The 14,364-nt window shown below is 44.3% G+C and overlaps 1 protein-coding gene across 5 annotated transcripts in view; it reads right to left on the bottom strand.

Annotated features, from left to right (window-relative positions):
- INTS10 (integrator complex subunit 10) overlaps positions 1-11,235 on the bottom strand; it is a 36,506-nt gene extending 25,271 nt beyond the window's left edge. The window contains exons 1-9 of one of the 5 annotated variants that reach the window (XM_029226402.1): positions 11,014-11,235; positions 10,364-10,431; positions 9,081-9,167; positions 7,358-7,497; positions 5,208-5,289; positions 4,573-4,713; positions 3,969-4,140; positions 3,337-3,506; positions 2,466-2,599 (exon numbers count right to left, since the gene is read on the bottom strand). In XM_029226402.1, coding sequence (XP_029082235.1) covers positions 2,466-2,599; positions 3,337-3,506; positions 3,969-4,140; positions 4,573-4,713; positions 5,208-5,289; positions 7,358-7,497; positions 9,081-9,167; positions 10,364-10,430 — 993 coding nt within the window. In that variant the 5' untranslated portion in view covers position 10,431; positions 11,014-11,235. Of the gene's footprint in view, positions 1-2,465; positions 2,600-3,336; positions 3,507-3,968; positions 4,141-4,572; positions 4,714-5,207; positions 5,290-7,357; positions 7,498-9,080; positions 9,185-10,363; positions 10,432-11,013 lie in introns of all 5 variants that reach the window. The other 4 variants (XM_029226404.1, XM_029226400.1, XM_029226401.1 and 1 more) reach the window with 4 other exon arrangements.
- Between the last annotated feature and the right edge of the window lie 3,129 nt (positions 11,236-14,364).

Raw genomic sequence — 14,364 nt, 5'->3', positions numbered from 1 at the left:
TCCAAGTTTTAGGTGCTAGGTTAGTAAAAACAAAACAAAACAAAACACTACGAGTAAAACAAGACAGGTCTGTGAGCTGAGCTCATGGGCCACCAGGTATGTCCCTTGCCATAGTGGGACAAACAGACCTGGCTGGACCTGCACTGGGTGGGGCAGGCAGTGGGACAGAGACTCCAGACTGCCTGGAGGGCCAGAGCATGAGAGCAGAGCCTGCTAGACGGCACACGACGAGTGAAGGATGGAAGGAGGAACGGATGGGCCAGAGGCTAAACAGCTGTACCACTGCCCGGACCCACACCCGGGAGGGCATGTGTGAATCCCCTCGCACACCAGAGCTCACCGAAGGCCTGCTGGGGCGCAGACACCATTCAAATGGATGCCCAGACACTGTCACTGGCCCCGTGGAGCTTGTACTCTGGTGAAGGGACATGGACAGCAAACCAACCAACCAAGAAAGAATGAAAAATAAATAGCAATAAGGGCTATGCAGAATTAAGATACAGTAATAAAAAGAGAAAACTGATGGCCATTTGGAGGCAGCCTCCGGGAGAGAGCTCAGCTCTGGGCTGAGCACTGCCCGATGGGACCCAGCCAGGCACAGAAAGGCACTCCGTCCCAGTGCATGGCTATGAGCTACGCCAGGGCCCGGGCAGGAGCAGCGGTAGCGGCAGCCAGCGTGTCTGCAGCACCGAGGGCGGCTCAGTGCATGTTCTGAAGCCAAAGGAAAGAGTCTGGATTTTATTCTTAGAGTGATGCGGAGCCGTCAGAGGCAGAAGCCATGTCTGACTCACATTGTAAAAAAGGTCACTAAGGCTGCTGGGGAGAGGAGAGATTGTGGGAGGCAAGAGTGCGAGCAGGGAGCCAGGATGATGACTCGGGTGAGCCGGGGCAGAGGCCGCGGTGCCTGGACAGGGAGGGGATGGAGAGAAACTCAGGGCGCGGCTACGCTACATACACTGAATGACAGGCCACTGCTTTTCATTGAGACTAGGGACACACAACCTACCACCTATGTGGGTGGGAGAGGTGTCTGTGGTCTTACTGTGAAACCACACACCCTCAGAAAGCAGAAGGGAGAGCTGACGAGAGCTACCCCGCCTGGGAATGTCAGGAAAGAACGAAAGAGCAGACAGAGGGCATCTGGGAAAGCCTGGTTAGCATGGAGATCTCAGCCTGGGGTTCAGGGTTGGGCTTCAAAGCAAAATTGTGCATGTTGAGCATTTTTCTGTGGAAGGAAACAAACCAGTTTTTCAGAACTAGTTAATACCCTTACACGCACATTCAGAATGGGCCACGTCTTCCCACTCCAAACCATTTTATACTCCAGAACCTTGGAGACATCAGAGTAAACTGATTTCCAGACCTGTCTCTCACCAAGCCAGGGTCTCGTTAAATGTTACCCAAGGGCTGAAGAAGAGCATGTAAGAAACTGAAAGGCGGAGAGAAGCGGGGACAGAAGTTGGGTGAGACTCCTGGCTGCCCTCACACTTCCACCAGAAGAGGGGCTGGCACGCTATGCCCTGCAGGACAAACCCTGCTGTCTCCCGCTGTCTGTGGCTATTTCTGCACTTTAGGAGCAGAGCTGAGTATCTGCAATGGAGACGCGTGGCCTGCAAAGCCTGAAACATTCACCACCCGGCATTTTACAGGACAAAGTTTGCTGAGACCTGACCGAGAGCATCCCCACTGTCACATTACATGATGGGCCTCCACAAAAGTGTTCCTTGAAAGAAAGGATTCCTCTGCTTAAAAAGAGTTCGAAAATCAGCGCTGGGTACTGGCTTGCCGGCAGGCCAGACCAGAAGACTGATGGTTCACTCTCTCTGGTTTCCTGCATCTTTGTGCAAGCTGCCCCCTCTTAACAAAATCTACTTTCCAATTCCAAACAACAAAACCCTACGAGGCTGGCGTCAAATGCCAACCTCCTTCATGGGACCTTTCCAACATCTCCCCTTGGGTTATGACTTCCTACCCCGATGGCTAAGAACTCCCCGTTCAGCGGCCAGTGCCCCTCGGCACCCCGCTCTATATGTCCAAGGTAGTTTATTTGGTTTTGCCTTTTAAATTTAATCGATGGCACTAAGTCAAACAGGTATAAACGACTTATACCAGGGCTCCCCAGCCTCAGCACTAGCGGCCTTTGGGGCTGGATAACTCTTTGCTGTGGGGCTCTCCTTGTGCACAGGAGCATGTTTAACAGCATCCCTGGCCTCCGTTCACTAGATACTAACAGTAACCCCTCCCCACTGAGCCATGACCATCAAAAATGTCCTTGGACACTGTCAAATAACCCAGGGGGCAAAATCACCTCTAGTGGAGAACCACTGATTTTATATAGTAATTATATTTTATAATTAAAAGACCCAAGCTTTATCAATTTAGCTCCAGAGCCATGTTTTACAAAGATTCATTTCTAGCAAACCATAAACATATAATCTGTTAACAATTATATCTGAAAGAATTACCATGGTTTTTTCTCTTCCCTCAGCTAGTTTCCTCTTTTTATGTATGTGTTTACTGCGATCAATCTCTACATCACCGTATACATTTGATATGTCCTCCAGAAGAACCAGTGGAACTTGGCTAGGGGCATTAGGACCTGTGGATGGAGGGAAAACACCAACACTTAAAAATGCAGCAGGGAAAACAGTACTTAATATCAGGTGGAAATTTACTCAAACATCGTGTGAAAATACATTCAGTATCATCCCAATTAGGTAAACAAATAAGTATACATATACATATACAGAAATGAAAAACTATACAGATATAAACCAAATTGTTAATAAAGGTTCTTTCTCAGTGGTGGACAATTTTTTACAATGATCACGAAGCATAAAATTACCAAAAAAAGAAAAACTACCAAGTCACACATACACACATACATTATTGTTATAAATTCCAAACAAATCTAAATATATGAAACACTATAGTCAATACACAAAAATGAGAGCTGCATTATACTGGATGTATTGTGGGTGATTTCACCCTGTAGGTTTCCTGTTTTTCACATTCTCTAGAATTTATATGCATACATCTTATTTTAAAAATCTTTGTCTGTTGAGAAGTCATTGTGAAATCTACTTCAGTACTTAGCTACATCTGCTTTTTTAAAAGAGGCGTTCAATATCTGTAGTTTCACAGTACCACTACATCCTTTGATATATAAGTTTTTAATGAAAACTTTCTTACATAAAAACCAACAACTAATGAAAGCTCTGGCATCACCCCGCAATTACTTGGATCCAAGAACAATGTTAAGGTAAACATTTTCATCTTCCTCACCACCTACAATGAGGCCAGTATTTTGAGACACTCTAAAATTCTTCAACCAACCTTGGAATAGAGACGGCTGTATGCTGTTGACATACTGAAATGCATTCTTAAAGAAGACCAACATAGTGGAATAAACCACTTGGTTTTTATATTTTGCATGAGCTTCGTTATCAAAGTTGTTCATGTATCTGCAGAGATCCTTCATTCTATGCAAAATATCACCATAGCTTCTGAAAGGTGAAGGACAATAAAAATTATTTAATTACTCTGGGCTTGTCAGCAAAAGGTCTACCAGAGAAAAGCCCCAATAGAACCATTACAACTACCAAATGTGGCTCTAGGCATGTAAAACTATTCTTCATTGTCTGCATATGGATGCAAATTCCTCTTCCGAATTAGAGCAGCAACAGGCCAAGAGTTCATGACACAAACATGCCAAGTAGCTTCTCTTTCCTCTAAACATCAAGGAGTTCTTCAAGCTCAATATCACCTTAAGAGTTCATACTCCCATTGGGAATCTTTTAATAAAGTGAAAAACCACACTCTTTTGCATAAATACTGAGTGTTACAGAATTTGCCCAGACAGAGGTGTACCTATACATTATATGCTTTTAGAAAAAAGTATTTTGTTTTATAGAGAGTATGCTATCAAAAGATTTGTTATGCAATCTTAGAAATGAACAGTTTTGTACCGTCTTCCTTTATCCATCTGCCAGTCACATCTCATTCCAACAACATTCAAAATCTTAAACAACCTCTCCCAAGGGTCCACGATCTGGGATGATTTTTCAGTCAGCCCCTCTATTATGTACTTCTGAGAGCTACGTTTGCTTGGTGACATTAAATCAGACGTTTCTTGGGTACCTGAGATGTGAAAAAAAAAAGTAGTTTACAATTACCATTACTACTTACTATTCATGCGGTACTTTATAGAGAAAAAACGTCTAACTCCCCATGCAAGAGGCAAGAACACAGAACTTCAACATGTTGTATGTTTTATTCAAAGACCCACCACTGGCCCCGGTAGAGTAGGAAGGGACCTTTGAGCTGTGGTTAACGTATGTAGCTAACCTTACAGTTCAGCAGGTTCACTGCTTCAATCGAGGGGTAAAACTGGCTCCAGAAAAGTCTCATCTTTTAACTGTAGTGTTTTTTTCTAGGAACCATCTTTTAGCAAGACTATCAAACTGGTATTGTATCCAGAGGAGAATAATCAGAATGTTGAGGGATTTCTGAGCTTGAAATTTTACAAAATAAAAAATACAATAAAATAAACTGCAGGTTATTCCCACTTACCTTGATGCTGACTCTCTATTTGAGTAGACCTAGTGACATAATTGATATAAAATTCAGCTGCTTTGTTCAAGTACTTATACAACAAATTGGCGGGCAACCGAACATCATGGTTGTTAATTATTAGAGGAAGGACATCACACACTGTTGAAGAGGGAAAATGAGGAAAAACCGATTAAGCTGTTTGTCTACTCTAGGGTTCTGGCAAAAACAAAATTTATTTTAGAGTTCACTTAATGTAGTACCTAAAATATATAGGCAAAAAAGAAACCCCTTATGGCACATTTATTTAAAAACTGCAGTGCAGAGGGACACCAGTGGATGGAGCCAGGAAGGAAACACACAGGCAGATTCCACATTATGAGTGATGTTTGGGTGGAAATTCAGGTGTTTATTAGCATGCTTCATACTCAAACACATGGTTACACATATTCTTTCAGAGGTATCAACTATTACATAATAAAAATTTAGGAGTTGTTTAAAATGCTTTCTGAACTGAAAAAATAAACACGGATTTAAATCCCATAATACGAAGAGTTCCTCTGCTTTCCACAAATGACCTTATTTCTGAAATGACACTTACCCCCAGCATATTCTACTTAGCATAAGGAATGAATACAAAATGTAATTTTTCTTACCAAATAATTTTCTAAAGCAGTTAACAGGAGATTCTTGCTCTTCAATAGTTTCAGCCTCCAATAGTGCCTCCCCAAGGCCAACCTGTTTCAAAATACAATTAATCATTTGTGTTAAGTTTCAGATGTCAGAATTACATGAATAAACACCATATTTGATTTACCACATAGTTTGTATATTCAAACTTACCCAAGAAACAAATATTATCATTTTAAAGACTAGAAAACAAAAGAATGCATCAGCAACACCACCCAGAAGGGAACCCCACATTCACCTGACCACAGACCACTCTGTCTTGGTTATTCTCCCCTGAACTAGTAAAATTAAAATGTCTAAGAAACTTAATGGAAGCACTGGAGCTAGTTTGATAATACAGATGTAGAGATTTTTCTAAGAAATGTAGAAACTAACTTTATTCTCTACATCAAGATGTATTATGTAGACAAAACTTAACATTTTCAAGAGTTGCCGGGAGTAGTCAGTCATACAGCCTGGACTAGGTCGGACACAACTGTTTGAGAAGGCCACCTTCCCATTACTGATGCCCTAGCCTAGTAGAAAGCTTGGCTGCTCCAAATCCACCAACACCTGCATCATCTTCCTGGCAACCACCTGGGGATGCATGGGGTGGGGGGAGAGGGGAACCATGTAAACAATTACATGAGACAGAAAGTTAAAAGAGTAATCATCAGGGAGGACACCAGGTTGAACAGCATCACCCCCAAAATTCACGTCCACTCAGAACCTCAGAATGTGACCTCATATATTTTTTATCTTATAAAAAAGGTCTTCGTGGGACTTCCCTGGTGGTGCAGTGGTTAAGAATCTGCCTGCCAATTCAGGGGACACAGGTTCGAGCCCTGGGCCAGGAAGATCCCACATGCCGCCGAGCAACTAAGCCCGTGTGCCACAACTACCGAGCCTGTGCTCTAGAGCCCGCGAGCCACAACTACAGAGCCCGCATGCTACAACTACTGAAGCCTGCATGCCTAGAGCCTGTGCTCCGCGGCAAGAGAAGCCACCGCAGTGAGAAGCCCGTGCACCGCAACGAAGAGTAGCCCCCGCTCGCTGCAACTAGAGAAAGCCTGTGCGCAGCAACGAAGACCCAACGCAGCCAAAAAAAAAAAAAGTCTTCGTAGAAGTCATACTGGATCAGGGTGGGTCCTAAACCCAATGACTGGTATCTTTATAAGAAGGTCATGTAAAGACACAGGGACACAGACCACAAAGAAGGCCACGTGACAACAGAGGCAGAAACTGAGAGATGAAACTGCAAGCCAAAGAATGACAAGGATTGCTGGTGCCCCAGAAGCCAGGATGAGGTGAGCAGGAGTCCTCCCCAGAGCCTTCACGGGGAGCACGGCCCTGCCCATACCTTGCTTTTGGGCTTCGAGCTTCCAGAATTGTGAAAGAATAAACTTCTGTTGTTTTAAGGCACCCAGTTTCTGGTATTTTGTTACGGCGGTCCTTGAAACTAATATATGGACGTACAGAGAAGGTTAACTGGGGCCAAGAGCCAGAAAAGTGGAGCCAGAAAGAATAAGCCAAAGAGGTTGAATTAAGAAAGTTAAAGATTTGAATCCCACTTCTCCATTACTGGCTATGGGAAGTGACTAACATATATGTAAAGTAGGATGCTGTCTACCTCAACGGATCTAAGGAGTATAGAAGGACCTACTGAACACCGACCAATGCCTGCCAGTAGCACTCAATAATAATTAGAGATATGAGGAAAGGGCAGAGTAGAGGGAAAACAGTGACCATATGGCAAAAGCGTGTGAAAAACGTTAAGAATACAAACTATGGCTCTCCTTTAAATTCAAACACACTGTTCAATACAATGAAACAGATTATTTTTTAAAACTTTAGTGAACTTCGCAAATTGAAGATAAGTTGCACTGTCAAAGCTTGGTGATTGTTTCCTCACACTGGTAACACAACTCCTACTGGATATTCATAGAGTTTGGTAACAGTGACATCCTTTTAGCTTTACTGACAAAGATTCCTTGATTTGAATTCAGTCTTATCTGGTACTCCTCAGAATTAGAATAATCTACTTTAGAATAATACACACTGTAGCTCTTAAACATACTCGTGAGTCCACTGATCAATTTTATACTCTTTTATGAAAAAGGAAAGGATCAAATCTTACCCCATGCTGTACCACCGTTTCAGGGAATCGTCTCAAAAGTAGAAGCAACATTTCTGATCGTTCCAAAGTGTTGAAGCATTGTTCCGTAACCTTTAGTAACATTTCACACTGGACCCGACCAGGAAGAGTTTCAAATAAACCTGTATATAACACATTTCACTTTTAAAAGTTTCTTTCAGAAAGAAAATACGGAAGCAAAAGTGGAAATAAGGCATCATCATGTACAGAATGGTATATACTAAGTGAAGAATCACTATTGTTGGAGTTCACCTACAACCTGGAAGGCTTTGGGGTCAGATATTATTGGGCATAAGATATTTGCTGAAGGACGATAAAACCTTTGGAGGCCTTACTGGATCTAGAAGAGAAGAATGATGTCTGGGAAGGGTCACAGCAGTGTTTGCTGCTGACTGAGATAAAAAACACTCACTTAAGTTGAAATGACCTAAACAATCTACTTTCTTTTTTATCCAACATCTGAAATACTGGATTGGCTATAGCAACCAACACAGAGTGAAGGTTAATGAGAAAGGTCATAAATTACTAAAAGTTTCTCTCCTGTTCTGTGGAGATCTGTCTAATCTACAGATGTTTTATGATTACTGTAGAACTTGTTAAAATATATTCAGTTTCCCAGGCTAACTGATAAATCCACATCCTTTAAGGAAGTTTAAAGGGTTCTAAGCATATGCTCAAGGGATCAAGTGACGTCATTTGTACAGGCTTCAGTTGCCAAGAACAAAACATGCATATGGGTACCAATACCACAGATGTGACTGTTTTGTGAAATTACTACACAGAACTTGGTATTCCAGAAGTTTTAAAAAGAATTATATGTTTTTTATTATAATATAATTCTACTTGGAAACATTTTGGTATATCTACAACTGTATTATATGAGATAGCACCATATTATGTTCTAATAACAGTAAAAAGAATGATCACTTTCTAGATATTTCTGTTTTTCAGAAAATTATTATTTTTAAAATTAACAGCTCAATAAAACTGCATCTTATTGGGTTCACAGTTGTGAGTCACTTTTACTATGGTGAAGTAATTGCTAGTATTTTTACCCAAGTAGGCAAAACTTCCAAAACATAATTACTTTTAATCTCATACAGACATTTTATAAAAATTAGATGAATTATCTTCTTTTACATTTTTGCTTCTAATTTTATAAATTATGTATATTGCTAGAGTATGTAGCATAAAACACATTATTATATCTTATCTCTGATATCTTAATGATAGCTTTAATACCTTAGCTATTTATCGATGTTGGTAATTTTACTTTTTACATCTTTATTGGAGTATAACTGCTTTACAACGTTGTGCTAGTTTCTGCTGTACAACAAAGTGAATCAGCTATACATATACATATATCCCCATATCCCCTCCCTCTTGCTTCTCCCTCCCACCCTCCCTATCCCACCCCTCTAGGTGGTCACAAAGCTGATCTCGTAGCAGCTTCCCACTAGCTATTTTACATTTGGTAGTGCATATATGTCAGTGCTACTCTCTCACTTTGTTCATCTTCCCCTTTCCCCCTGTGTCCTCAAGTCTGTTCTCTACGCCTGTGTCTTTATTCCTGTCCTGCCACTAGGTTCATCAGAACATTTTTTTAGATTCCATATACATGCGTTAGCAGACGGTATTTGTATTTCTCTTTCTGACTTACAGAAGTAGTAATTTATACACCAGTAAGATATCATTGTATTCTTACTTCTTAAAAATTGGGTTTGTTTATCCTGTGAATCATTTCTTAATGCTGATGTAATAATGCTGATTTCTCTCCACACCACGGGCTGATCTGGGAAATTCACAAACCTATTTTTAAAATGAATGCATTAAATTAAAATGTCAGATTCTAAATAGTATCCAAAAAAGAAAGTAAAACGCTAGCATCAGAGAAAAACACATTTTACTGTATTCCAAGTGAATACATAGATGTACCAAAACAAACTGAAATAAAGATACAAAAATAAAAACTAAGAAAAATGAGGGTACTCACAAAAGTCTTTAGTTTTTTTTAATAAGTGAAAAGACAAGTGTCCATAATATGCAAAACACTACTAAATGGCAAACAAGAAAAAAAAACTCCCCCCCCCAAAAAAATGGGCAAAGGTAAATCACAGAAAAAACACAAACAGCCAAATATTTGAAAAGATACTCAGTCTTATTAGTAATACAACAAACACAAATCTTTAAAAAATAGCAAGATATTGCCTTCTCCTACAGCACTGGCAAAAATTGACAGCTGAGGGAAAGACGGATAATATCCAGTGCTGGCGAAGGTGTGGGAAAACAGGCACTCACACACGGTCAGTGGAGATGTAAACTGAACAGTACTTTTTGGAGAGTAATCTGACAGTGCATCGAAATTTAAAATGCGCATACCCTTCGACTAGGAAAACCTACGTCTAAGAATCTACTCTACAGAAAAACACCCAAGTGTGAGTACAAAACTGCTTTCTGACACTCTGAATATAATTTCAAACAACTGGAAACTACCTAAATGTCCGCCGAGAAAAGAGGGCTGAAACGCTATGCAGACAGGAGAAAGAACCAAGTAGATCCCTACATGCTGGCCTGGAAAGAGCCCCATCACAGTGGGTGAGCAGCAGGCGCTCACCGCTGCAACTCCTCCCCCAGAACCTACTGATGCGTCCTGGGCCGTACATGCACACAGACACACACACTCCTGAATTCGGGCCGAGGTTAGGAGGGACTTCCACTGATTATTCTCTATACTACAGTACCGTCGCAACTTCTGCGAGGAGCCTGTATTACGTTATTCCCAAAGTAAAATAAATGATTGAATGGAAGAGCTGTAACAAGAATAAAACCTAAGAAGACTTCCCTGCAGTTAACAGAAGGCCTAGACCACTACCAAGTTAAGCTTTAGGTGCCGGACACGCAGATGAACTTGAGGACTTTCCCCCAACTCCCTCTGCCACAGACAGAACGGAATCCTCCCGAGAGGTGCGGGGCGGCGTCCCCACTCACATGTCGTAGAGCAGCCTCCCGGCGGTGGCCGTCCGCTCCGCGTTCCGCTCGATGGTGTACATCTCATACTGCAACACGGGCCGGGGCCGCGTCAGGCCCTCCGCCCGGCCGGCCCGGCTCACCCCACCGCCCCGGAGGTCCCAGGGTCGGGCATCACGTGCTGACGGAGCCCCAGGGCTCGCGCCGCGCGGCCCCGGGGCCCCGGATTAGCGCAGGCACGTCTCCGGCGGCCAGCGGGGCTTCTGACTATCCCGGACGGCAACGCGGTGCAGGTCTATGCCGTTCGCGTCACTCGGATGCCTTTATCAACCGCGGGGCCCGCAGATGCGCGGTGGTCCCCTCACAGAGCCGCAGCCCGGAGCTGGCGCCTGTGTTCACTACACTGCACCCCAGCTCCCTCCCACGGGGACCTAGAACACCCCCACCCCGCCCCTGCCCCCGCCACTACCCGCGCCCACGCGGCTGCCGTCCGGACCCACGAGCCGGCGGGCGGCCTTCCCAGGCGGCGCGAGGCGCTGTCCCGACCGCCAAGAGGGTAACGCTCCCGTCGCCCTGACCCGGAGCGGGGCCCGGGGTCCCCTGGGCCGGGCTCGCTGGGGGCTCAGGGAAGCGGGGAGGAGCGCCCCACCTGCGCCCCCGCCCGGCCTCACCTGGATGTTGAAGTCTGCGGGGTAGAGGCTGCGGGCCGTGATCAGCCAAGCCTTGGCGGCCCACAGGTCCTGCTGCACCAGCTCGCGGGCTCGCTGCACCAGGAACTCGCAGTCGCCCTGGGCCGACATGACGCGGGAGGCCTCGGTCGGCCTGAGGCTGCCGGACCTCCCGGCTGGGGGACGCCGCGGACCTCGCCGCCGCGGACCTCGCCGCCGCGGACCGTGCTGCCGCCGCGGACCGTGCTGCCGCCGCGGACCGTGCTGCCGCCGCCGCCGCCGCCGCCGCCGCGGACGCTACTGCGCAAGTCCGGGGTCGCGCGGCCGCCGCAGGGTGGATCCGGGAGGGCTTCCGGGCTTTGCGAGTAGCCTCCTCCCGGCCACTCTGCGCTTCTGCCCGGCGGCTTACTCCTCTGGGGACCTAGTGCGTTTGTCACGGCTCTTCCAGGTCGCTCCAAGACGCGGAGGAGCGGATTCTCACCCTGCTCGGGAGCGACCCCGGTGCAGCCAGGGAGCATGCGCGGAGCCCGGTCCTGGCGGCGCCGGGGAGCCGGGTGGTCAGTCTTGGCTGGGCGGCCGGGGGCCGGGCGGGGAAGACGCTGGAGGGGGGAGCGCCGAGGGGCTGCGCGGAGGCGGCGGGAAGAGCCCCTCGGGACCTCCGGATCGGATGTACAGAAAGGCTCGCGCTGCTCTCGGTCAGGCGGTAAAGCCAGCGTTTGGACCGGTCCTTTCGGTCCTCAGCACGGTCATGTCTCATGGTCGTTGCTTCTTTATTCCCTGGTTTCTCCGAAAAGCATTTATTGAGCCAATTGCAGTCTTAGTACTTTGCAGGTGCTTGGCTGCATGCCGGAAGCTACCGAGCCGTTTATCCTGTTCCAACCTGAGTTTACAGTGTTAGGGACCTGTGACCTACAAAAAATAGCTGTTTTAATTCTGTTTCAACCAGAATCAGTGTCATTTTCACCAAATGAAAACAAAACAGTCTACCTGATCTCGTGAAGGGAGGCCACACTTAGGAACCGGAGGAAGCAGCATTTATTCTCCTAATAGGAGGCATGTGCCAAAATGTGTGTTTCCAGCAGTTCGTTGGAGTCTCCAATCCAAGGTCTATATACGAAACTTTTAGCAGGTTCTAGTACCACTGATATCTTGGACTTAAAACCGAGATTAGGGATTCAAAACTGATTTTTTTGGAAAAAAAATGACTATATACTTCATACATGGAAACATTATAAATATGGTAAATAAATATGAATATATACTTACTATCGAGGGCAAAGAATGTTGCCTGCCATCCTAGTAAATAATGACTATTGCCTGCCCGCAAGCGCAAGCTATCAGCCACTGTAGCCTGGCCCCCCCTCCACCCCCCGCCCCCCATTAGTGCCCCATGAGCGGAATTCAGGATGGAGAAAAACAGGATAGTGGCCCTACATAAAGATGCATACCTAAGGAGTAACTTTAATGACCCAGACTCTTGCATCTTCCCATGTGTGTTTTTCAGAGAAACTCTTATATATCCTCACTCCCCCTTACCTCTTTGGAACAGTCCTGCAGAGCTACCTGAGAGGCTGTCTCCCAGGCGATGGTCCTCAGTAAGGTCCCCAAATAAAACATAACTAGTAATTTTAGGTTGTGCATTTTTCTTCAGTCAACACTGTGGTTATACGTAAAGTATAATATGTACTTCGTAATTATAATAATTTAAAAATAAACAACCGTGGGACTTCCCTGGGGGTCCAGTGGTTAAGACTGCGACCCCACTGCAGGGGGTACCGGTTGGCTCCCTGGTCGGGGAAGTAAGATCCTGCATGTGGTGTGGTGCGGCCGAAAAAATAATAAAATAAAAACAACCGTAAAGTTAGTGGTGAATTAGTGTGTTAGTTTTAGAGGAAAGTACCAAGAAGATGAGGCTTTAAGGAACACCATGTAAAGCGCCAACGCTACCAAATCCATGAATGTCCAGGCTCTTTTGCTATTTCGCTCATAATACCAGTCTAAAAATGATAACTTTAGTATCTCCCCTCTTATTTTAAAACCTTGATTTTAAAAACTCGATTTTGTTTCATTAGTATCCTCAATGATATCTTTAGGTAAGAGTCATTGCTTTACCCTCAGTCACTCTGATACATTAATTGTATTAGCGCTTTGGGAAGCATTATGGTTCCTAACGCTATTTAATGTCCTCTGATTATGCACAGGAACAGCGTGATTATGCGATCTCTTTGTAGGCTGGGATGGATTGCTCAGTGATAGAATTCTTTCAGCTTTGTAGAAAGGAAGGTAGAAAATTGAATTTAAACAGATCAGGGGACTTCCCTTTGGTCCAGTAGTTAGGACTCGGCGCTTTCATTGCCACGGCCCCGGGTTAAATCCCTGGTCGGAGAACTAAGATCCTGCAAGTGTGGCCAAAAAAAGTAAAAGGATATATATACGTATATATATATGTATATATATACATAAATATAAAAATCAGGATAATTTTTATCTTACAAAGTGTAGACCAAAAAAAAACAGATTGCTAGCTTAAATATTTTTTTCATTATTTCATTGATTTTAATGTATAAATTGTATAATGTGTAAATTGGCAAAAATGACTGATTAGACTTTAATCTTTAAACTTTATGTTTTGGTTATGGGGTTACAAAACAGAAACCAAAACAAACCTGTGTACCTGTTCCTGAGTCTTTAGTTCTCTAGTGTTGTATTAGGTAACAACCGAAAATTAAACATTTTAAAGCTAGGGCTAAATAAGGGAGCTCTGGTTATAATTTAGATGCCAATCAATTGAGTTTTTGCCAGAATACAAGATAAGACTTGTGGATATTTTCTAGCCAACCTCTTAATTTTGAAAGATCTCCAGATAAATATTTGTCCTAGGGTATCATGCTGGCATCTTAAAGTACAGAAGAGAGGTACCACACCGTGTGGGTTTTTACGTCTTTTGGGCCTCCTTGTCCTGATCTCGAAGCCTCATTGAGCGTCTGGGCACCTGGCTCCCGTTCTCCCTGACAACTTCTAAGTCACATAAGATGCCCAGCATCCAGCATCCAGCATCCAGCCTCAAGCTCCTGGACCTCAGTTCAGTGATTCGTATTAAACTCTATATTGCTTTTTACCTTCCACTTCAAAATCTCAAAACTCATAAACACAATCTCTTAACTTTCCTGCCCTCAACTCTCTCCTTGGTTCTTCTTAGCAATTTCCTACTTTCTTCCTCCCTGATGTTAGCTTAACAGATCTATCTTTTCCTCCTAGTTTATCTGCCTCCTCATGCTGTAGCCTTGCTTGGACACTCAGCATGCTCAGCGTCTTTGCTTCTTATCCCACCTGTATCCACTCTTCAGATGAACA

The sequence above is a fragment of the Monodon monoceros genome, unplaced genomic scaffold, assembly GCF_005190385.1.
Source record: "Monodon monoceros isolate NGI ecotype Baffin Bay Population unplaced genomic scaffold, NGI_Narwhal_1 Super_Scaffold_17, whole genome shotgun sequence".
Lineage (NCBI taxonomy): Eukaryota > Metazoa > Chordata > Mammalia > Artiodactyla > Monodontidae > Monodon > Monodon monoceros.
The sequence above is the reverse complement of the archived record's forward strand: the minus strand, read 5'-3'. Positions and strand labels throughout refer to the sequence as shown.